The 24,913-nt window shown below is 39.8% G+C and overlaps 1 protein-coding gene across 2 annotated transcripts in view; it reads left to right on the forward strand.

Moving 5' to 3' along the window:
• Positions 1-3,581: 3,581 nt before the first annotated feature.
• LOC144001539 (cartilage acidic protein 1-like) overlaps positions 3,582-24,913 on the forward strand; it is a 30,043-nt gene continuing 8,711 nt past the window's right edge. For both annotated transcript variants that reach the window (XM_077495949.1, XM_077495950.1), the window contains exons 1-10: positions 3,582-3,693; positions 9,295-9,482; positions 10,455-10,651; positions 11,216-11,352; positions 15,686-15,842; positions 17,635-17,769; positions 18,965-19,107; positions 22,113-22,249; positions 24,308-24,390; positions 24,592-24,692. In XM_077495949.1, coding sequence (XP_077352075.1) covers positions 9,301-9,482; positions 10,455-10,651; positions 11,216-11,352; positions 15,686-15,842; positions 17,635-17,769; positions 18,965-19,107; positions 22,113-22,249; positions 24,308-24,390; positions 24,592-24,692 — 1,272 coding nt within the window. In that variant the 5' untranslated portion in view covers positions 3,582-3,693; positions 9,295-9,300. The remainder of the gene's footprint in view (positions 3,694-9,294; positions 9,483-10,454; positions 10,652-11,215; positions 11,353-15,685; positions 15,843-17,634; positions 17,770-18,964; positions 19,108-22,112; positions 22,250-24,307; positions 24,391-24,591; positions 24,693-24,913) is intronic.

Raw genomic sequence — 24,913 nt, forward strand, 5'->3', positions numbered from 1 at the left:
CAGGAATGGGGGAAGGGGGCGCTGCCAAGGACATTTAAGAGAACTGTCAGGGGAAGTCTGATCTATTGGGGACCCTGTTGGCTGAATCTATATTTAAGCATCTGTGTATGTGCGTCGTGGATTCTAGTGCGGCAGTCACACAAACGCACGCTGCAACACATGCGCTCGCACCCCTGGAGGCGCAAATACAGGCGGCCCTCGCTGCGCAGGTTCAAAGATGCGAACTGGAGCTCATCCACTCGGAAAATCAAATGTTCTTTTTTTATATGTATATAAAGAACAGGAGATACAACTGAGAATTATGAAAAAAAATGTGGTAAACAAGTGCTCATCTGCATAAGACTTGCACGGAAAATTTTCACAAGTTATATTTGGAGACACTCAAGTGGAGATGGTAAATTATACGGGCTGCATCTTACATCAATTGAGGCGTTTTAAATTCAGCACTGATATTTGTGTCAATTGATGCTTCATGTCAGGTTGGCGAGCATGTGCAAGATCAGCGCCATCAGTGCCTCAATCTTCAGGGATTTGGTTTCAAAGGTGTTCAGGCTTTGTAACAAAAACATTTCAAGGATTTGAATATAAAATAATCAAATAAAAAACGTGAATAAAAAGGAGGACAACTACTTACCTTTACTTCTGTGATTGGTTTACACACTTGAAAGTGTTCAACACAAACAGAACGTTGAAGGTTGGGCCATCAAAACTGACTGTCCCCTGTAGTTGGAAATCATATAAATAAAAATAAGAAATGTGACAGTAATTTGTCAGACTTTCATACTGAGGTAGTGCTGCATCAAACATTTTTGTTAGCTACTTGAGAAGAGCAAAATACCTCTCTTTACAGTTGATGTTCGATAATATGTAGCGGCCAATCACGGCTCACCTGTTTTCTAAAGCTAAGCCATGATTGGCTGTTACCAGAGTCTTGAGCAACGGTGAGGTCATTTCCAGTCGACAGCAAGTGACAAAATGGCTGACTCCTGAAATGGATAAAAACAGGTGGATTTCGATGCTTAAATCATATTCCACAAACACAATATTTACCAGAATGCCGTATTTAGACTAGTCAGGGGACCTACAACATATTATCGTAAAGAAACTGTTTGGGTTGACCTCCCCTTTAAATCAGTTATGTTGTTGGAACATGTATTGTGTAACGCAATGGAACCCCCTGCTCCGGCTAACAGACGCCTCCTCTAACGAGGAGGTAGACCTACTGCTGTAGTAACGTCACAGTCAATCTGCACTGATGCAAACCAGCATGCCTATTAGTAAGGAGAGTGAACGCCACCAGGCAATCCTGCCAAGGGAACGTGTGGCATGGGGACCATTACTGAAACTTAACAATATAAGGAGTTCTCCCAATGCGCCACAGAGGGTATTCATCATGCTGCCGGTACTATACAGTTTTCAATGGCCCCTAAAGGAGGAGGTATGTGTAGGAGGCCCACCCCTCCCAATTACCTTTCTTTCCTTGAGCTTCATTCATCCCTCACCTTCAGTCCAAGAAGCTGTATTTTAGGATCAGAGAAGGAGAAGAATACAACCGACTCCATGCCTAATAGTCACACTTGGTGCTGTCACTGGCTTGTGTCCACTGCTGAGGGATGTCCATTATCGTCTAATAAAGAGATGAAAGAGCCATTCATTTTTTTTTCCTACTGCTCATCCTGTTTAGTGTGACAGGAAAGCTGCCTGCCGTGTATTCCAGGTAGACTGAAAGGCATACAAAAACCTGGATTAATCGCCAGTCAATAGCAGGGCATGCCCAGACCCGATCAACATTGTCAATAAGAAAATTATGAATGTCCTATATGGATTTAAAAAAAAAAAAAAAAAAAAAAAAAAAAGACCAGAAATCTTGGAAGGTCCAGTACTGTGTAACTGATGGTATCATTTTGTGTGAGAGTTTTAATGTTCTTTCTGAACCTTTAAAATATTGTACGACCACACCAAAGAGACCTGACGCCTACAAATAACAAGAAAAAAAAGACAAGTACAAGCTCTGTCAACTTTAGGTGTTTAACTTCATTTTATAGCTTGCAGCCAGGAGTGCTGCAATCCCAGCACGGTGACATCAAACTGACATTTTGGTGTTTGCATTGTATAAGTCACAGCCACCTGCCTGTGGATTTAGACCAATAGATCTCACACAATAACAGCGGAGACAGAGGAGTGCTGCTTTATGACCTCAGCACTTTCAGTTTGAAGCCTTCCAGCACCAGCCACTTTTAAATTATGGTGGGAAACGTCCTTGGGATGTGAACATCTCATTTCCAGGGTGCTCAGCGTGACACACACTGCAGGTTGTACTCGGTGGAGCGTGACATAAGAATAATGCAACTGGCAACTGTAAACGTGCACATGCCTTCACTATAGAATCTGTCATTTTTGATTGTTGTTGATTCATATCGCTGCTTCACACAAAACAACACTGGATAATTCATCACTCCTTAGGCACAATCCAGTCAACACACAGGACACTTTATTAGGTACACCACCACCCAATGAGAGATGATCCTCAAATTTGCTTTTAGAAAATGATAATGCAAATATATTAATTTAAGAACACGATTTTAGAAGCTGTACTTTAGAACTACACTAGAGACCCAACAGTCACTCTATGACATTACTACTGTATTAGTGTATAGATTAGTGAGCAATAGATTATGCTGTGAGCCGATTTGCATATAAATTCGGGTTACGTTACAGCAGAATTCAATCATAAAACGGAGGATCTCCTGTCCAGTAACATATTTCAAGTGCATCCTAGGTCAGATTTGCCTTTTATTTACAAAATAAGATTATTCTATGTATGCATGATAAACACTGAATGAATAAATCCGTGTCAGGATATAGGTGAGATTCTGTGGCTAAAATGGGTCGCAACTAATTGGCAATGCTCGTCCCAGGCCAATAACTGCTTCTGAGTGCTGTTTCTTACAATTTGTCCCTAACACATTGCTTAATATGGTTAAAAAAATGTAACAATATTAGAAAACACCTTATGATATTCACAATGTAGCTCTGCATCATTGAAACCACAACAAACACGTTGTTACATTTATAGCTTTCAAACAAGAATGTTAAATGTTAAATCCGCAATTTCAAGTGTTCCTTCAATTTTTGACCCATCCATTAAGTTATTAATGCCTCTAGTTTGCATATTAATATTTCTAATAACCATCTACAAACAAATAAAAATAGCTACAGCTAAATTATCTGGTCTGGTTCTAAAACGCAGAAGTTTGACGTCGAGTTCATGTGACTGATACAAGTCACCTTTATGGCGACATATAATGAACTAAATCAAGTGGAAATGAAGAGCAGAAGTCAAACATCAATGTTGTTCCTCACACAGGACCAGTTGAAGCTCCTCATCCTCCTCCCAGCTGATCTCCGCTCACATCATCACAGTGAACACCTGAGGACACGCCCACGACATCACGTCCGTCTCCTCACTGGCTGTCTACTTAAATATTCACCGTGCTTGGCGCTGATTGGCTCCGAACGCCGCTCCAGAAATTTCATAAAGCAAAACCTTTACAAGTTCAGTAAAGGCATTAAGTGGTGAGAAAAAAAAAGACTCCCGTGTGACAACAGCGAAATCCAGCGGAAAATAAACTGAGGATAGTGACTCTTGCTGAAGGTTTTAATCGGAGTTTTCACCCCCTCCCTTCTTCACCCGTGAGTACCTCATTCACTTGCCGCTGCTTTTCACCTAATGCAGGATACGTTCCGAAATATGCAAAGTTGAACTTGATTAATCTAGTTTACGCATTTAAATCCTCATGCATCAAACAGAGAATCTGCTAAACCTATTCATTCTTATTTAAGAGGTGAATGGCTTCAGTAAGGAGATGATTCTTGTAGAAATGTATAAAACATATATGCAAACAAATTATGGAGTGGCGTATCATTGCCGGAAAATATAGATTGTTTAGTTTCAATATCAATATAGCTATAATAGTTCAGATTTATATATATTGGTGCTGTAGAATGCTGTACGTTTTATTTTAATTGCATTCAAAAAGTTTGCTAAAAGACAAACACTTATTTATTTATTATTAATGATGAATTGCATTAATTTAGAAAGGCACACGCAGTTACTTCTACAAATACTTACTTCTGACATGTATATTAAAATATTTTCATTAGCAGCTCACAATCTTGAAGGTTACAAATTACTTCAACGTTGTTTACATATAAAGTTTACTTAATTTTTTACCAATACATTTTGAAATAATTATAGAAAATAAGGTAACAATATTAAAATACATACGTGGTCAAGTCAAACGGATACTGCAGCATAACAAACAATCCTGCAACTTCCCGCAAATAAAATTATATTAATCATATTATGAAGTTTTTCTCCTTATGCTTGAGACAAAAGAATGAATCGTGTACTAGTCAGTTTTGTGTCACCGCTGGTTTGGAAGTGCTGGGGGACCACTTAATTTGGTCCTTGATGGATAAATTACATCTTAAAACTTTAATGGTGATGGCTGATTACTGTGAGTGAAAGTTAAGTGCAATTCGCTGGGATGAGTCCAGCTCTGTGTGCGCGTGCGTGTGTGCGCGTGCACTGCAGCGGGGGTGTCCTTCACAGCGAAGAGATTCCTGTGAGCGTGTTTTGAAAGTGAACATCTTCACTGGCTCTTTGTCGCAGTGTTATCAGGATGAGAGCTGAGCATGAACGCTCCACAAGGCACATGCTGATGCTGCACGCTGCCGTAATGGCCTCTTAATGCCAGTATAAATAACCCAAAGTGAAAACATTTCTCGGGCCTGAGACGACACATTTTCCCGAGGCTATTTCATGCTATTTGACTGTTTTACTTAAAGGAAGAAAGAAAGAAAAAAAGATGCTTCTTGTTCGCACACAATGGGAGGAAGATAACAGTTAAGCACGCATTATATCTTGAAAAACAACTGAGTGCACATAACTGTCCAGGACTTCTTGCACTTAGTTTAAAGTCCTGCTGTAAGTTTAGTTTAAAAATTGAGATTTAGTGTTGTGAATGCAGGCTGGGCGTCCTTGACTGGAAAAGGCATCACCCTACCATTTTATCAATGCGGTCCCCTGTGGTTTCACATGCTCATCTGTCTTTGAACTTACTTTCCCTTCTTCAGGACATTGACTAAATTATGGGGGGCACTTTTTAAGGATGGACTGACTGCGAAATACAACCTCTGTCCAACTTTAAAATTAAAGCCCCAAACCTCAAAGTATCATCCATTTATATTGCACAGTAATGTGCACCTTCACTTAACATTGTGGCCCACTCCAAGAAAGTGAAAGTGTCTGTTTTCCACTTGGCTTGGTGCAATTAATGAGTTTTTATATTACAAATAGCACCTGGTACTAGAACCTGGTTAGCCAGGCTTCAAAGCATGCACAGCTGGTAACAAATGGGTGACAAACTTTTATTGTCACAAAATTTAAACACACATGCTAACATTAGCTTACCTAACTTGTTAGCTTAGCTAACATTGATCAGTCCTCTCCCGACGGGCGCCATTGTCCTCCATTGTTGTTGTTTGTTAGCATGGTTGGTTCTGACTGGCGTGTTCAGTGTGGTGTGGTTTTCATAGTTTCCTGCTGTACTATTTTGAAGCGGAAAACCAAGGACAGAACAACTAATCTGGTACTTTGAAGTAGACTCAATGGGTCCACCAGAAAGTGTGTCCAAATAATACAGTGCATGAGCTTGTACTGCATGTAGCCCTTTTCTAATGCTTATTTAATTGACACCTTCTATTTGATAGCCTGACAGTAAACTGTTCCTCGATAGTTTTAACCTGTCCCCCTCATTTGTCATCACCTTCTGGTCTAATGGAGGGAAACTTGCCTTATCTGGAACCTCCATTGTTGTTAATTAACTTGCTAACAGCTACAGGCTACACAGCCACTAGCGAGGGATAAGGACGGCTGGGCATTGTCGGCCCCGGCGATATTTCTGGGGTTGTCAGCGGAGGTGCTTCCTCTCATGGGCGATGGGCTTTTGAGAGTATTACTCAAAGAGCAATGTGGTTTTTATCTTAAATTGAATTGTTGAGCGAGATGTTAAAGAGGCATCAATCACCAGGGTGGCTGCACGTGAGCATCGGGGGGCGGAAGCTGCAGCAGTAAAGCAGCCATGGAGCGATGACGAAGGCTGCCTGCATAAATCTGCAGGCTGGGCAAATCAAGTTGTCAGCTTGTAAACGCCACTTAGTGGGGGTGTGCGTGTGCGTGTGTGTTTAGGTGCACTGTTGATGAGTGTTTTAGTTCAACTTTTAGGAGGTGACCTTTCTGCTTTCCATTCTTCCCCTCAGGAATGTTTGCCTCCCAACTTTTTTTTGTGTGTTTTTTTTTACCTGCCTGAACTTTACAAGCCAATTGGATCAAGACCTCCTTGCTCACATTTTATTTGGTGACCACTAATAGGATTCTTAAACCTCACTGTGTCCTATTATCCCACAACGACTTCCCAATTTAGAAGTGGCCAGCATCCCTTGGGAAACAACACCTTGGGTCTGTTGTGTCGGGTCATATCAGTTTCCCCCGTGTTCCCACTTGCTCAGACGCTGCTCCCCGTATGGATTTTCTGTCCTGCTATTCCTCAGCCTGTCTTCACGTGATGGGTTGTTCACTTTCTAAGTCTGCAGAATGCGGCTGAGTGCAGTGCTATATCTTCATCTTTATGTCTGAGCGCAGCAAAAAACCTCGGCCAAAAATGTGCCGCCTCTGGACTCACAATAGATTTGGAGAATTAGCAACACGGGCCGCGTGTTGTCGTTTGCAAACACACGATTTACTGTTATTGTGCGATTCTCATTTGCTCGAACCGCTCGGAGAAATATGTTGTCGTTCATAATGAGCACATAGAGATAGCATTGGCATAAGTCATTTGAGAGGAAGGAACTTTGTAGCACTAATACAAGTTGACGCAAACGAGCACAGAGTGAGAGAAGTGAACGTTATAACTCAATAGCGGAGAGATGTTGCGCACAACATTGACATAAGCAGTTAGCAAATTGGCACTGAGTCATGTCACATCTTGCACAGCATTGTGCAAAAGTCTTAGGCTAACATTAGACTTACTGTTGTCACAATGCTACAACTTAAATGTCACCACTAAGATGAGCAAAACTTTTTGTGCTTATTTGTCCAGCTGTTCTTAGTTAGCACTTAGCAGCATGCTAGCTGGCAACGCCATTTGTAGTTAGCAGCTTGCTAGCAGGCAGCGCCATTTGGATTGTTGGCATTGTCCAGTACTTCTCAATTATTTTCAGCCCCCCACCCCCACCCCACCAGTCCGACTATAAATAGTATCATTTGTCTATAAAATTGTTATAAACACACCTCTGCATAACACTATCCGTATTAACATATAAGAGAATTAAAATAAAAAAAAAAGAAATATGAACTAACTTACAACAAAGAATAGCTTTATTAACTAAGACTTAAAATGCATCTGAAATTCACAAATAAAATTAAATCTTTAATTAAACTATAAGCATTTTTTGACTGACCATGTCAAACCATATGATACGGAAAAATAAAATTACATAAAATTAATAAATAATAATGCATTCAAACTGATCACCAACATTAACCTAGGAGAACAATATTAAAAAAAAAACATTTAACCTGCAAAACAAATATATATAAAATAATTTGTGCTGATTTATTTTTTTTTGCTGTGTGCAAAGCGCGCATGCTCAGTGCAGACAAAAACCCTACACCACCAAGTGAATGCTCCCTGCGCACACTCTGCCAATAATGAGAGCGCCACTGCCCACTAATGTAGTGCAGGTGCAATTGCTCTTTATTCTAGGAGAGTAAAAAATAAAATAAAAAAAATAAAAATAAAAAGCATGTTCCCCGAGGTCAAACGTGCCCCCCTTGATGGAGCCTCACGCCCCCCTGGGGGGCCCCGCCCCACTATTTGAGAAGCACTGGGATTGTCGAACCCATTGACGTAATTGTGACAGTGAAACTAGCTGTGTGACAGTTCATAGGACTTCACTAAGCCTAGACCAGCAGCATCTTCAGGGGCACCTTATAAGTTCGGGACCATATTTTATTTCTAAAAAATAGGACAATTGGCATTCACGAGATACTTAAATGATACTCAAAGTTTACTGAAAGATGTAAGACATTGTAACTATTTTAACATGTCGTCACTGCTATGTGAAAAACACATTTTTATGTTTTTGTTCAGTTTCATCCCCAAAACAAAAAAAACAAAAAAACAAAAAAAATACAAAAATGGACATCAGTGTTTTTCACATAGCAGCGGCGATATGCCTCCTCTGTATGGGTAGAACATAAAACAAAATAAAAAAATAACTGTCTTTTAAAGTATTCAATAACAAATGAATAAATAATGAGACAATGTTCTAAGCACAACATGTTTTGCTCCAGCGATGGACCTTTTTTTTTTTTTTCTTTCCCCATGGGGTGGGTGGGGATAGAACCCAGACCCACTGGTTTGTGAGCCCAGAGCACTGCCAGTGATTTAAAATTCTGGGCCACCACTCAAGACCACATTTAAACACTCAGGAAGTGAGGTTCGTAAAACGCTGACATACTTTTTTTGTTTTTTGTTTTTTTTTCTTTAAGAAAAAGAAAATATATATTTTTAAATATATTACAATAATACCAGGGCGGCACGGTGGTCGAGTGGTTAGCACGTCCGTCTCCCAGTTCTGAGGACTCCGGGACTCCGGTTCGAATCCAGGCTCCGGCCTTCCTGGGTGGAGTTTGCATGTTCTACCCGTGCCCGCGTGGGTCTTCTCCGGATACTCCGGTCTCCTCCCACATTCCAAAGACATGCATGGCAGTTAATTGAGCGCTCCGAATTGTCCCTAGGTGTGCTTGTGCGTGTGGATGGTTGTTCGTCTCTGTGTGCCCTGCAATTGGCTGGCAACCAGTCCAGGGTGTACCCCGCCTACTACCCAGAGCCAGCTGAGATGGGCGCCAGCACCCCCGCGACCCTTGTGAGGAATAAGCGGTCAAGAAAATGGATGGATGGACAATAATACCACATGCACACACGCACACACAAAACTCGCCTTCAGCAATGTGTATTTATTATCGGTCTTTAGACATAATCCCTGAATCAGGGCATACCAATCACTGTAAATTCTTATCCACACCGTTAATCAGGGCTTCTTCGAAAAATAACGGGCTCTTGACCCATGCCTCACCACTTTAGCATAATCCTGGTAATTGTATCTGTCTAACTGCTACTGTCACCAACGACATCAATGGTAACCCGAGTCTGTTCCTCTCTTCAGGTCACGATGTTTTGGTTTGTTCTGTTCCTTCCTGAACTTTGCTTGACGCAGCGTTCAGAGCCCATGTTTTCAGCCATAACCAAGACACTGCTTCCTCCCGACTACGACAACAACCCCACCCAGCTGAATTACGGTGTGGCCGTCACCGATGTGGACGGGGACGGAGACCTGGAGGTGTTTGTTGCAGGGTAAGTGAGTCGGTGAAAATTAGTGGGGTACTTTGTGAAATGATTCCAGCCTTAATGCTTCTCTCACAGTGGCGCCAACATTGTTTAATTTCGTCCATTACACAAATTTGAACAGATGATTGAACTTGTGAGTGATAGCTATCGAAGTGTGGATTGGAGGTGCACTTCATTTTCTGAGCTAAAGGTTGAAGACAAAGGCAAAAGACTTAAAAAGACTTAGCGCTCACTCATGTGATGATAATGGATGAGATTGGACAGAGCGCCATTGATGGAGATGCTTTGGCAAGCTTGCTTCTAACCAATGAAGCGGCGATGAATCCCTCACAGGCTGTAGATAGATGGATGCAAATGGCCGCGCCTCATAAATGTCTTTTCTGCAAAGGCGTCCCATTCAGCAGCCATTCTGAGCGAGAGGGCATCGCATTAGAAGAACATCATCACAGCCGTCATTTATATGACAGTATTGACATAATGACCTTCAGTGGCAAAGTTGAGATTTTCACTCAAATGTTCGTTACTTTATGCTTTAATAGATATTTTAAAATGCAAGGAACCATAATTAGTCACTTGAAAAACTTTGATCAACACTTCTTAGAGAAAATTTTATCTTGCAGGAGACAATGTATTATTTTTGTGATGGCACAGGTAGCGTAACACAATTTAATTTAATATGCTGCTGTCTATGAAAATATATTTACTAAAAGAAAGAAAACTCCACTGTTAGACTGCACTGCGTTTAGGCTCGTTCTGGGCACGAAAATAGGGCTAATATACGAAGAAAATATACTAAGAACAAAAACTAACTTAATCCGGATAAGCGGTAGAAAATGGATGGGTGAAAAACCAACTTTTGATTTTTCATTCAAAGAACCTGCTGACAGTTTGATGTAACATGCACATGGCCAAAAAAATAAAAAAAATTAAGACGATGATGATTCGTCTTATTCTTCTTCACTGGTTCTATATTGGCAGTTACAACGGTCCTAATCTGGTGCTGAAATTCGACAAGCAGAGAAGGAGACTCGTCAACATCGCCGTGGACAACCGCAGCTCCCCATTTTACGCCTTGAGAGACCGCCAAGGAAACGCTATCGGGGTAACAGCGTGTGACATTGACGGAGACGGTCGGGAGGAGATTTACGTACTCAACACCAATAACGCCTTTTCTGGTAAAAGTACACCCGAATGAGAAAAAAAAAAGATCCTTTCAGAAGTATTTCCAGTCATGTGTCAGGAAAGTCTTTGCTGCTTTGAGTGGTTGTCATTTGAAGACCTACAGCGTGCTTGCTTTGAAAATATATTTATTGTTACATCTTTCCATTGTACACACACAAAAACAAAACAATAAGCATTTTCTACGTTTTAAAGACCTGCATTGGAAAACAAATTACATTGTGCTTCTTCTGAACTTCTGCAGTTTACTCAGGCATAGGCCTACCAATTGCGTTTCGAAAGATCAAGTCAATGAAAAAAGTTGAAGTTGTTTACGCATTGGAAATCGCTTTACAATCAAACCTATGTCAGATTTTCTATTTTATAAGTTAATATACTACTTTTAATATACAGTACAATAATGACATTGAAGGTGAATTTTGTTTCCCGATTTTGTGTTGCATTTAGCATTTGCCTCTATTGCCTAATAGGCAAGCCGGATAAACGCTACATACTGTATAACGCTGGATGGATACCTACACTGTACTTTCTATTTTGACAATCTTTGCATTTGCTTTAAGGACGTGCGACATATACTGACAAACTGTTCAAGTTCCGAAACGGACGATTTGAGGATCTGCTGAATGATGACATTAACGAACACAGGGACGTGGCCAATCGTATGGCTGGACGCTCAGTAGCTTGTGTGGACAGAAAGGTAAACACACACACATACACAAATTACATTCACACATTGTCAGTGTGCATGCATGGTTGCCGCTGTTTGTTTACCAGTGATAATTCATGCCCTGCCTGCGCCGCCCTCCTCAGCTTGTGCTATGACACTTCATTTGGTGGGAATGTTGGGCCATTTTCTCTCCTCTGTCCATCGGCAAGCAGTGTAATTACAGAGGCCGGTGCTCGTTTGTTTTATAGAACATCGTACGAGGGGATGAGTGATGACTGCTCTTTGCCCAGTATCATTTTCTCTATTTTTCCATTTCGACCCTTTTTCATTTCTTTTCCGCCTCTTTTACTTTCTCTGACGGACTCTTTCTTTGTCTCTTATCGCACGCTGACTTCCAATCTAGGGATAAAGAAGCTAATAGTCGGGAAAGGACAGTTGGCTTCACTATAGTTATTTTTTTCCTTCCAACCCGCAGTCCCATCTCGCTGAGCACTGATGGGTTGTGCGTCTGCCACCCCGATTGGAAAGATATCTACGTGTAATGGCGTAATACCTTAAGAGACGGCCAAAGAGGCGTAGTGTGTGTTCTTCCGTGGCGGTTCCAGGCGGCTGATGGGGAACATGCATTCATTAAATTATATTCAAACGCACAACAAAAGATGTGGCAAAGTTGAGCAGTGGGTGACTAATACATGCATGTGGTCTTGTTTGTTCAAAAAGAAACTAATAGGCACCACTTTACATTTTAGAATATATACATAGCTTTGACATTAGTTATTACTTTGTAAATTCTTCAAGTCATCAGATATTCCACACATTTATCTGCCTTAGCACTATTTGTAGTCAGGTTGCTATCGTGCAGTATTTCAGCAACTCATAGCATTAGCATTTTTTCTAGTCTTAATAGAATGATTTAGCAGCAGACTTCAAGTATGATCCTTGGTCATCTCCTGTAGCACACTTTGTACACAGATTGTGTGATTTTGTTACATGCTAGCTAGCATTTGACCTACCTCAGAAGGCTTGAACACTTTAGCCACTGAGCCACAATATGTCCCCATGGATCCGCCCAGCAGCCCAGGGGATTGTTAGTTTCCATGTTTGTTGGGACAAAGTTAAGAGTTCAACAAGGCAAGTACGACTCCCGACAAAAAGCTATCACAAATGTCGGGTTACAGGTTAGCTAGCAACTAGTAGTAAACCTAGTTACAATTAAATACAGGCTAGGCCTTCAACATAGATATTTTATAATCTGAATAAAGCTTACTTTTGCTCCTTATAAATGATAAAGTGGACAATAACGAACCCACCTAATAGTGATAATAATTTGTGCTAAAAGCAATTTAGAGCTAATAAACAAAGGGGTATCTTCACTAAGAAGGCGTTGCGTCCGGTAATAACGCGGCATATTGCACCACAACTGCACCCGCAGTCTGCGCCCAGTTACCCACCTATTCACTAAGGATTTTGCTCTAATCATATACCGGGCGCAAACACGCCCACAAAACTGACAGCTTGGAGCAAATTTGCACCTGATTTACCACACATGGCAATGGATTTGCGCCAAGAACATGGTTGTTATAGTAACAGTTGCGAGAAAGATGACATTATCAGAAAGTGAGGTTGGACCGAGAGTAAGCGTTTATAGCGCCATTAAGCTGTACAGAGAAGAGAGGACGACAACAACGTCATTCATTCATAAAGTACAAATTACTGGTGCGGTCGTTTAAAAAAAATATATTTTCAGAGGTTGGCGTGGGTGTACAGTATGCATCTGGCACGTAAAAATGATCGTAAAATGCCTCCCCGCTATTGCCGATCAGCCCGGGTTACGTTATGTGTCCTAAAACAAATATAGAAAAATTTCCCCCTTCTTCTCTCTCTCTCTCTCTCTCCTCTCTGTGTGATCAGCCGTGCATGTTGTGCTGCAAATGGCATGCACTGCTGTCATGATCCCGGGATCGAGGTTGCGACAGGTTAATACATGCTTTCCAAAAACGTTATTTGCGTCACGCAAATGCGATGTGGCTATTTGCGTTGGCGTTAGCGAATTAGACGCTGTATATCAATGAGTCTCATTTGCATTAGGGTGGGCATATTTTGCATCAAATGTATGCAAATTACTTAATTTACATACGCGCAAATAACACCGCTGCACCGTGGCGCAATCTGGTCGGCCGCACACTTAGTGATGGATTTCCTCATCTGCGCGTGTTTAGTGAATTCGGCGCTCCCGGATTGCTCCATTTTTACAAGTTAGCGCGGTGCAAAGGCGACACAAACCTTTAGTGAATATGCCACAAAGATTTTATGTCAACCTAGTGATTACTAACCCTTTATCCCTCCAACTACATCCTAACGGTTAGATTCGATTCGATTCGATTCGATTCGATTCGATTAAATTAGATTAGATAGATAGATGGCTCGATGGAGATTTCCACAAGCGAAATTCAAGATTAGGTGATCAGGTTCTCTCAAGGTGTAAGAAAATTGATACATGTTGGGGATACGCGTCATTTAAAGGCAATTCTCATAAATTATAAATGTTCATAATAATCATAAAATACTTCACATATAAAATTAAGAACAGATCAATATGGTGCCATCACCTATTCAAGTAAGTCTGATATAGGAGCCATGCAGGTACGTAAGGCGGCACCCAACATGCACTTTGCAAAGCTGCATGTCACACTCATCACAATGGCAATTGCACTGACAGAAATTAGCCTTGGGCAAAGACTTATTGAAAAATCATTGACTTTTAGGTTTGTTAAGTAACTGGCAGAGACCTTCAGGTCTTTCATTGTAGCTCAGTCTCATTTTTCGTGCTGTAAGGGCATGCATGTGTGTGGGGGTGTGTGCGCGTGCGTGCGTGTGTCTGTGTGCACAATAAGCGGAAGCGTCCAACATCAACAGGCAGCAATGTGACACTTGATGACATTAAAAACAAATAAAATAAAATAACAATAAATAAATTGCTGCATCATTTGTGTTTCGTGTCCTGCACAAATACCATGTAGGTTCGACACAAATGGTAAAACTGTGAGCGTATTTTCTCATACGCATGCGTTCTCATTGACTGAAATATGTTTCGGCCTGGTGGGAAAACTCATTGGAATCAAGTGTGTGGTCTATTAGTGTGGTTCCATTTGTGTCTGCAGGGGCTCTGACTGATAATGGAGTGTGAAATTAATCTCCAAAGGGTGGCGGGGGAAGGGGGTATAAGCAAGGAAACTGGTTTAGGGGTTTGATTAAAAATGTTTGTTTTTTTTACCCCTCTTTATTCTACTGATTTAGGGTTAGAGAAGGATGGAATCAAAATGTGTAAGTTGATTTTTGATGACTGGTTCCGCATGTTCTAACACACCATGCGTAGTAGTATTTTTCTGGTGCCAAAGTTACCAAGAGAAAATGGGAGGAGTACAAGTTAAAACTGGAGGCTAATTGACTGAACATACTGATTTCAGTCAATTTTCAGTCAGTTTTCTGAATGTTATTAATAGTTCAACTCATTACGATCTTTGATACGCTAAAACAATAAATTAAATACAAATCCTTTACAAAAGTATTTCAATGTTGTTTGTATCTGTGGGCCTTAATTTTTGGAAACAGCTTTTAAGAAACACCCCAGTCCACTGATTAATCGTTATTTTTTTACTGTTCAAAACTATACTCTGGTGAGCGTAACTGTACCACTGGATATGGTAACAACAGAAACAAGGTCAAACGAAAAGTCAGACTATAGACTATTGATGGTCCATTTAGCCAAGGCATAGAGGTGGAATGTTTCACTCCGTTTCATTTAGCGTGGAAGAGTCTTGATTTGCTGTAACAAATTGACTTCAGCGGCATTGGATTTTCTAGGTTTTATTAAGCTCAACCCGTTGTATGCTCAATAGATCCCAGCGGTTCAAAAATTGCACACATTCGCCTTTCAATGAACTTTTTTTGTTTGGACTGTTTCCTTGAAGAAAACGAATGAAAATTGTTAAGGTTGAGCGCAAACAGGAAATTGTTTTTGGTCTGAGATGTTCAACAAATGGAAGTTTTTTCAACACTATGATATCGCAAAATTGCTTTGTCTTTGTCACTGGTAGGGTGCTGGCAAGAAACATCTACAGACAGACAATAAATCCTCAAGCACAACCCTTGCCAGATATATGGTCTGGACCCAAAAACGGGTCCTGGGTCTTTTATTTTATTTTTTATTTTATTTTTTTTATTGGGTTGTATGCTGTAAGCTATTATATTAATCGTCAAGCAGGCACACATCACTAGTTGTAGCACAGTATCATTTGCTAACACATTTTTATCAAATAAAACAACAATTTCATTTAAGTGTAAATGTGTTTTTCCCCTGCAGGGTACGGGCCATTATGCCATCTACATAGCAAACTATGCCAGTGGCACCGTGGGCCCACATGCGCTTATAGAAATGGACGAGGCAGCGAGTGACCTTTCGCAAGGCATCATCGCCCTCTCGAATGTGGCCGAGCAGGCGGGAGTCAACAAGTTCACTGGTGGGTGTAGTTTGTGTGTATGTGTGCCTGCGTGCGCACGCGCGTGTGTAATAAAGACTTTTTGGATCATCCAGCACCATAGCAGCCATGGTGTGATTTACACAGACGTGTGCAGAGGAGAATGTGCTTGTTGTACCCATAGAGCCGAAAATATTGGAGCAAGAAAGGATGACAGAGTTGAAGTGGTGCCAGGTGGGAAGAAAAAAAAAAAAGCTGTGATGTTGTGATTAATTGTAGTGGAGAAGGAAGAGGAGGAGGAGTGTCAGTGGGCTCTTTGTTAGCTGTTTACTCCAGTCAAAGTCACGAGAGGCGAAGGGGAAGGGCGGCACGTACGAACTGAGACGACATCTATCACAACCGCTGGCATCTTAGCAGTTCACTCTACTGTGTATTTTATGTCTGACTCCTTTAGCCAGTCCAATTACAAACAGTCAGTCATATAAAACATGTCAGATGGGACAACAGGCAGCATTATATATATCAAGAATATTTCTGCAAAAGACGGCAAAGGTTGTTTGCTCAACTGCAGATGGGGAGATGTCTGTTAGCAGGAGGTATTCATATCCGTATAGCAAAAAAAATGAATAAAATAAAAAATAAATAAATAATAATTTTTAAAAAAGGGGTGTTACCGGTTTGGTCATTGTTTTCCAAAGTAAAAAGTGATGTTTGAAAATGTCCTAATTTGATTAAACACTGAGGATAATCAATCTTCTCTCATGGAGGACTATCAATCAACAAGACCAATTACTGTTGATATCCTGAATTGAGAGGATTTGGACCATTTTCAATAAAAAAAAAAAATGGCTACAACGATTACTCAATGATTAAAATACTTGTCAATTAATTTGATCATCAATTACTTGTTGATTAACTGCTTCATTTCGACAGTTCTAATACAGTGTACTTGTATGTATCTCTTGGAGTGTGTATGTGACTTGGTGACAACAATTATTAGAGATTAGAGATGTACATCAGCATGAGGAACGTTGCTGTTAAGTTGACGTTAATTAAAGTAATCCTTCACAATTTCATTTCTTGAAAAAATATTATTTAATTCTGGTAATATTTCACAATCCCCCCTCCCCCCAGTATAGCCCTAATATTGATGAGAAAATGTTCATGTTTAAATGTCTAGCAAAAACTGCATGCTGCTGCTACATAAATGCCTGTTAAAAGGAAGTGCTTACCCTTGAAACAATTTGTTTATATCACAACCTCAAACTCACTCCACCTCTCACTTGAACCAACAGCTCACATCTGTCAGGACAAAAAACAAAAAAACAAAAAAAAATGTGTGATGGATACTTGCTTTGTTGCAAAGACAGCACGATAAATGACAACGTGGACCATTTTGCCCGTGATTTCTGTCTTTGATAAGCGACACCCTCGGGAGTTAAACCGCGCTTGGTTGTAGGCCGTCATTGAAAAGTACTTAAAATTCATCCGAGCAAGTTTTCAGCGACAGTGTGTTGACAAATCAATCTTCATCACATTCATTTTTACAAGCAAGATGTCATCAAAAGCGGGCTGCAGAGGCTGTGCCAAAACAGTTGCGAATGATATACAATACACTCGATGGCTTTTTCATCACGCTGTTTTTAAGGAGGGGACAGTCAGCGAAGTTGTGTATCAAAGTGGCAGGACAGTCACCTCACTAATGTCACTGGGAAATACAGCTCTGCTCTTGAATGCGTCTTGAAGCGGCAAACGACAGTCAGCATGTTTGGACTCATCAGCGTTTAAGAGCTGCTGTTTATTTTGCATTCATCTCTGGTAATTTTCCGCGCAGGAGGCCGAGGTGTGGTCGTGGGGCCCATCGTGAGCCAGAGCTACTCTGATGTGTTTTGTGACAACGAGTACGGACCCAACTTCCTGTTCCGAAACAACGGAGATGGAACTTTTACTGACGTGGCGCAGCAGGCTGGTAAGAAGAAAGTAACGGTTTAAAGATCCTGACAGACTTGGAATAATGACTTGTCTGTTAGGATTTTTTTTTTTTTCACCAAATAAATAAATGAAGGTGTCAAAATCCCTCCTATACATCTCATTCGTTGGAAAATCCCAAATGCTATTAATATGCAAATAATGTTAAGTGAACTGATGGCTATAAGATGTTGCCGCTAACGTTGACAAGTTTGCGTGTGTGTGGGGGTGTGTGCGCCGTTGACTTCAGATTTGAGATACTTGTGTGTAATTCTTGTTGCTTCAGTAATACATTTCACCACAGAAAAATTTAATTAGCTCACTTTACCGAGGTCATTAATTTATTGTTAACCAAAACAGCAGCACCAAAGGAACATAAACAGCCTCTCAGATTAATTGCAGAGTAAAATCTTACCGCATGTTACCCAGTAATAAAGATGACTTTATGTCACAGGTGTCAAACTCAAGGCCCGGGGGCCATATCCGGTCCACCATATCAATATATGTTAAGCTAAATCATGTGCGCGGTCATGTTTCTTACTAAATACAAGATCGCAAATTGTTTTCACGTTTAATAATGTTATTATTGCTATTGAAAGCATTTTTTTTTTGTTACCAATACCTGTTTTACAAAAAAAAAAGTCAAGCAAAAAAACACAAGTATTTGTATTTGTACCAGTCTGTCTCAATTGTTGTAATTGTAGTGGAAGTCAACCTTAAACATTTCTTGACAATAATAATTGTATTTGTGACCTCACTAGTCTAAACATAACATTCTGATTAATATTACATTTGTGGAATATTAGTTATGAAGCAAAATCCAGTCATTTTTATCCATCTCATGGATGCTGTCGACTGAAGATGACATCACAGATGCTCAAGGCTCTGGCACCGACCAATCACGGCTTACCTGTTTTCTGAAGCTGAGCTGTGATTGGTTGTTAACTGAGACATGAGCAACTGTGATGTAATTTTCACTCGACAGCAAGTGGCAAAATGGCCGCCTTCTGATATTGATAAAAACTGCTGGATTTTGCTGCTTAGCTCATATTCCACTAAGGCAATATTAACCAGAATGCCATATTTAGACTAGTGGGGTGCATAGAACACATTATTGTCAAGACTTTTTTTGGGGTGGTAGACTTCCCTTTAAAACATTGGCATATTACTGTATCACTGTGTCTTGTTCTTGTTAGGGGTGGAGGACCCCATGCAGCATGGCAGAGGCGTAGCCCTCGCAGACTTCAACCGTGACGGAAAGACGGACATCGTTTATGGCAATTGGAACGGACCTCATCGTCTTTACATGCAACTTAACAACCGTAAGCAGAGGTTCAAGGTGAGGCCGCACTTTCTGCGTATGCATGCATATTCTATGCAAATCAATGTGTCAAGGCGAAGAAAGTAAAAACAAGTGGAAGCTCAAAAGTTAAACGCCTCCATTAATCATACTTCTATCGCCGTTATTTTAAATGGCTCCTGGAATGAATTGTGTAAGACCATGAGCATTCCACTATTTTAAAGCTCAAAAAATAGATTTATTTATTTTTTTTAAGAACATGTTGATATTTACGTAATTACTTAAAGATGCTGAGTAATTATTTTGGAGTGATCAAGTGCAGTCGTTGTAGCAAATAATTGATCCAAGATGCTGATGTGTGCTTTTGTTCTGCTAGAATCAATTTTAAATTGTTAAGTGAACAACTTTACGACGCAGACAGAGGGTGTGAATAGTTGATCAATAATTCTATTGACATCTGTTCAAGAGATGATGATGATGAGATGACGCTAGCTGAGATGAGCTTCACTGTGTTTGAATGGGCGGAGGCAGCCAACATCCTTCATGGATGAGATAAATGTCAATCGAGATGTCTTTTATGAGGGTCAAAGACGAGGTTAATGTGTGACCCACAGCCTGAAGATAGTTCCATCAACATGACACAAACATTTATACATGGTCTCATAAATACACACACAAGACAAATTGGATAAGCTTTCCTATGTTTTTCCATTTTTTTTTTAATTCTCCCTCAGACAAAGCTTGTTAAACCAGGAGACCACAACAAATTTAAGATGGCTCCCTCCCACCCGGGCTGACATTCCTGCATGCTGTGCTGACCTTTGGCTTGCATAATGAAGCTGCTGTATCACTCCAGTAAACCGCTAATTAAATTGGGCTGAAACAGCAGCTTGCCACCGCAGTGGAAAGTGCAGATTAGGCCTGTTTGGGCTTTAATTAAAATCTATTACTGCGCTTTTCTTTGCAATTGTTTGAAGACACAAACGCACATACACACACACACGGACATTACATAGTTTCCCCACAATAATGTTTAAGATCATCAAACACATGCAAATATCAGACAAAGATAACCCAAAGATAACATAAAATGCAGTTTTTATGGTGTACTTTTCTCTTAAGGGGGGCAAAACTATAAACGGTGGCTGATCACATTTTTAGAAAATTTTCACAACAACAAAAATCTGATTTTTGATTTGAATTATTATTATTATTATTATTATTATTATTATTATTATTATTATTATTATTATTATTATTTTGGAAGTACAGAACTCAAAAGTTTACAATATATAGAAAAACTACTGCTTTTATAACATAAATTAATACCATGTTTTAAGCAATCTGCACGGTTCACTCCATGATTGCCTTGTTGCGGGCTCCTTTCTGGAAATATGAACATTATATTTTTCATGTTGCCTGTTTCGGCAATTACTGTTCTTTCTTTCTTTCTTTCTTTCTTTCTTTCTTTCTTTCTTTCTTTCTTTCTTTCTTTCTTTCTTTCTTTCTTTCTTTCTTCCTTCCTTCCTTCCTTCCTTCCAAAATAGTCACTAGTGTGGTCAAAAAGTCCACATCCAATGAGCCCATGATGGACCCTTACATCGCAACATGAATCATTTCGCAAGCAGATTGTGTACTGCTCACAGCTATATTTTGAATTTCTGAATAGTTTGTGATGTCAATTGATATTTCACTATGACAGAGTGGACATATTAAGTTATTAGCCAATTACACATAATAGTGTGAAAATTACAATACAACTAAATATTTATTCTGCAATCATCCACTGCTACATATTCCGTTGATGAAACCCCAAATGCTGGTCATAATGTGACTTGAAACATTAGAGCAGGGGTCTCCAAGTTCGGTCCTCGAGAGCCCCTATCCAGCCTGGTTTCCATGTTTCTCTCCACTAACACACCTGATTCATGATTGGGATAGTTTGCAGGCTTCTGCAAAGCTTGCTGATTAGCTGATCATTAGATTCAGCTGTGCTGAAGGATGGAGACATGGAAAACAGGCTGGATAGGGGCTCTCGAGGACCGAACTTGAAGACCCCTGCATTAGAGGGACACATGCAAAATGTAAATATGATTATGAAAATATATTACAGCCAAAGAGTCATTTTTGTCCCCTTATAGTGAGCAAGATCCCAGAGTTTCACTATTCTACATTTTCATGATGACTGAGTTATTCTATCAAGGACCCTAAAGGCACTTTTAGTGATATTTATTTCACAATTACTGCTTTAAATGGGAATTTAAGCAAAAGTAGCAAAAACTATTTTTCTTTGTGTTTTGAGTTAGTAAGAAACAAGTTAAAATTTGTGGATACATATCTTTACCATATCATACATACGACTTCCCTGCAAGTCTTCCCTTCCCATATGAGGTAGTAAAGTGGGTCTTTGTCATCCATCATCTATCTACCTGTATGCCCAAAGCCCCCACCCTCGCCCCCCACTTCATGGCCTCCGTCGGCCATTGCCTCTCCTTCACCTTAAAAAGCAAGAAGGTCAAACCCCCCGGCAGCTTTATGAGCCTTATAATTAAAACACGGTGTAAATACTGGAGGTAGTGAAGGGCTGCTCTATAATTCTTTCCCGACTTATCACTGCATCAGTGAAGCAGGAAGACATCTGTTACTTTCACGTCCAAAAACACTGATGAGTTTTTTTTGTGGTTTATTTATTTTTTTGAGAGATACACTTTACTTCTGAGTACGACCTGTCCACTTGAAAATCATCTTTACAGTGAGGGAGTGATCATTTGACAGATTAGTGTTTGAGTCAAGGCCTAGTCGTAGATTATTAATGTTGTCTGCTGAGCAAAATGACCTTGCAGGCTCAAGGTTATGGAATGAGCTGAGTGCACACTTCCATTTCAAATAATTGACACTGTAAAAATCAAAGCCATAAGGCTGATATTGCAACAAACGCTTTAAAAGGTACACATTTGCTACAAAGAAAAAAAAATCAGTTGACTGGTATGATTGTTCTTTTAATTTCCTGTCCTAACGTACTGTTGTACGCATTTCTTTCCCAGGACATAGCCTCGCAGAAGTTTTCTATGCCATCCCCGGTCCGTACGGTTATTGCTGCAGACTTTGACAACGACAATGAGCTGGAGGTCTTCTTCAACAACATCGCTTACAGGGGGCCTTCAGCCAACAGACTGTTTAGGTAAACTCTCGGTTGTAACACAGCCATCCGGTAAACATCACAATGTGTATGCTTATCTAGCACATATACATCAAATTACGCAATTGACACTTCATTAGTATATTAACATTTGATTTATTATTGCCAGAAGTGGCATAAGTACCCACTTCGTACTTAAGCGGAGGTAGTGATGCTTAAAAAGACTTAGGTAAAAGTAGAAAACCTGATTTGACTCCTAAAAAAGTACAGAATCTGAAATGTACAGTACAGAAGTAAACAAACAAAAAAAAAAAAACTTTTTTACATTTGTATGCATGTTTATGTCTGTTTGTACATTATATTAAATTCATAACGGAAGCAAACTTATGCACACATAAGTTTCCTTCTTGAGAATAAAAGAATAAAAATAATTCACATTTATGTCACGTTGTTTTAAGAGCTAGCTAGCATTGGCTTTGCTGACATTGTAAACTAATCAACAACAACAACAAAAATCTAAATTAGCTAATGATAGCAACTAAAATAATACACTTTATTTGTACTGTATGTGTTGACCTAATGCCCCACCGGCCGGTTCCGCACTGAGCCCAACGCTCCTTCCCACCATTGATTATTGCAGTTGTTGTTGGTGATGGACTCACGAGGTAACCAAAATACCTCAAGACAATTGCAAAAGAAAACTCTTAGCTTCATCAAAATTAAATCAAGAGATTATTTTGACCCTTTCTTGACATCTCAAGGACTGTTAAAAACAGATTTTAAATAGGCTGTCTGTCTAGATTATTCCTTAAAATGAAGAGGAGAGATTGCAGATACAGTACAAAGAGAGTAGATACACAGAACGCAGTTTAAAAAAAAAAAAAAAAAGTTTTCTGACGAACACGGCAGACTTATGTTAAACAAGAGGTGCCACATTACTGTAAACAAAGCAAAACAAAATAAAAACAACACAAGCATATATTAAACAAGAGCTGCCACATTATTGTAAAAAAACAAAAAAAACAAAAAACAAATAAAAGCTGTTTCAGTACCGGTAAGTCTAAAGATACAGGTAAACACATTACTTTGTTATTATAATTCAGTACAATTTAAGACTGCAATCAATATACAAACAAGTAAGCATGCAGTCAGTCAAAACTGAACATTATTATCTTTTTAAACCAGATTTATTTGTTGTCAATTCTACATATATACCTAATATTGTGGCCATTGACTATGCTTAATATGTTCAACTTGAAGCCGGTAAGAATTTGCAGCCAAGGATCCTTATCTGGCATCCTACCTCCTGCACACATGGGCGACTCCTTCATTAAAGACACTTTTAGGTTGGGCTTCCTCGCTTAGATAATATTAATGAACTCAGCCCTCTAAACACAATCTTAAGATGCATATCAAGTTGTTAAGCGCTTACTTTTCTAGCATGAGCCCAAGCAGCTTGAATGAAACATCTGATGAATGTTGCCATTAGCAGATGAATCCAAACATGTGGAATATCAATAATCAGTTTAAGCCCCAACGGGTTTCTGGATCAAAAACACAACGGCTTTCCAGGTCACTGAAGGAGAATTTGTCTTTTTGGATGCAATGATGGTTCGACAGGGGTCACCGCTCCAGAGCACTTGGCTCTGTCGTTTGTTATGAAGATGAAGCAACTCATTTAACGCAGCTCTCAGGCCATGAAAGAACAAGCTCACTATTGTGCCCGGGCTAATTAATCTATGATATGACCATCAATATTTGGCTCAGCCTTATAGCATATTGAATTATCCTCTACAGTATGCATTCCATATGGAAATGCAGTGTGGTGCAAATAGGAATGGTTGGTGCGTTTTAGTATGATGCAGTGAGGTATTACACCACTGCAACTAGGGATGGACTGATATTGTATGACTGTACTTAAAATAAAATTGTATGACTTTACTTAAAATATACATTGGGTGAAATTTATTCTATCTGCTAAGTATGTTTTTGAACACTATACCATTCAAATAAAATACATTGTAATCAAAATTACAACAACAACAAAATGTAAATATCGGTGTATTTCAGTCACAGCTTGCTCACTTATCTCATTGTCAGAGTGAGCAGGAGAGAGCACGGAGACCCCCAGATAGAGGAGCTGAATGTCGGCGAAGCTTCCGAGCCAGAGGGACGAGGAACTGGTGAGTGGGGAAACGAATGTTGTCCTGCAACACGACAGAGATCATGTCGTCAAAATGGAGCTTGAATGAAGCTCTAAATAAGATGCTGTTCTATCGCATGCCACTAGATGGCACTAAAACTCCACTAGCAATTTTCTCATAGTAGACAGCTCTGTGTGAATTATCCTTTTATGTTCTGTCGTTATGCTGATGCTTCTCCAGGAGCTGTAGCTACAGACTTTGATGGAGACGGTCGTCTTGAGCTGCTGGTTTCTCATGGTGAAAGTGCAGCGCAACCGCTTTCTATCTATAAAGTCAACCTGGTGAGTGTTATAATCCTTACCAACTGAACAATAAAATGTTTAACAAAGGATTGCGTTAAATGTGGGATCAAACATTTTGATTACATTTGTTTCTAGATTTATGGGTACATTTGCCATTTTATGCTAATTTAAGAAACAGAAATGACAATAGCAAACATATTTTAAAAGAAAATCCTCAATAAAACTCAAACTATCTCCATTCATTCGTTCAATATAGCTTG

This window comes from Festucalex cinctus, chromosome 14 (assembly GCF_051991245.1).
Source record: "Festucalex cinctus isolate MCC-2025b chromosome 14, RoL_Fcin_1.0, whole genome shotgun sequence".
Classification (NCBI taxonomy): Eukaryota; Metazoa; Chordata; class Actinopteri; order Syngnathiformes; family Syngnathidae; genus Festucalex; species Festucalex cinctus.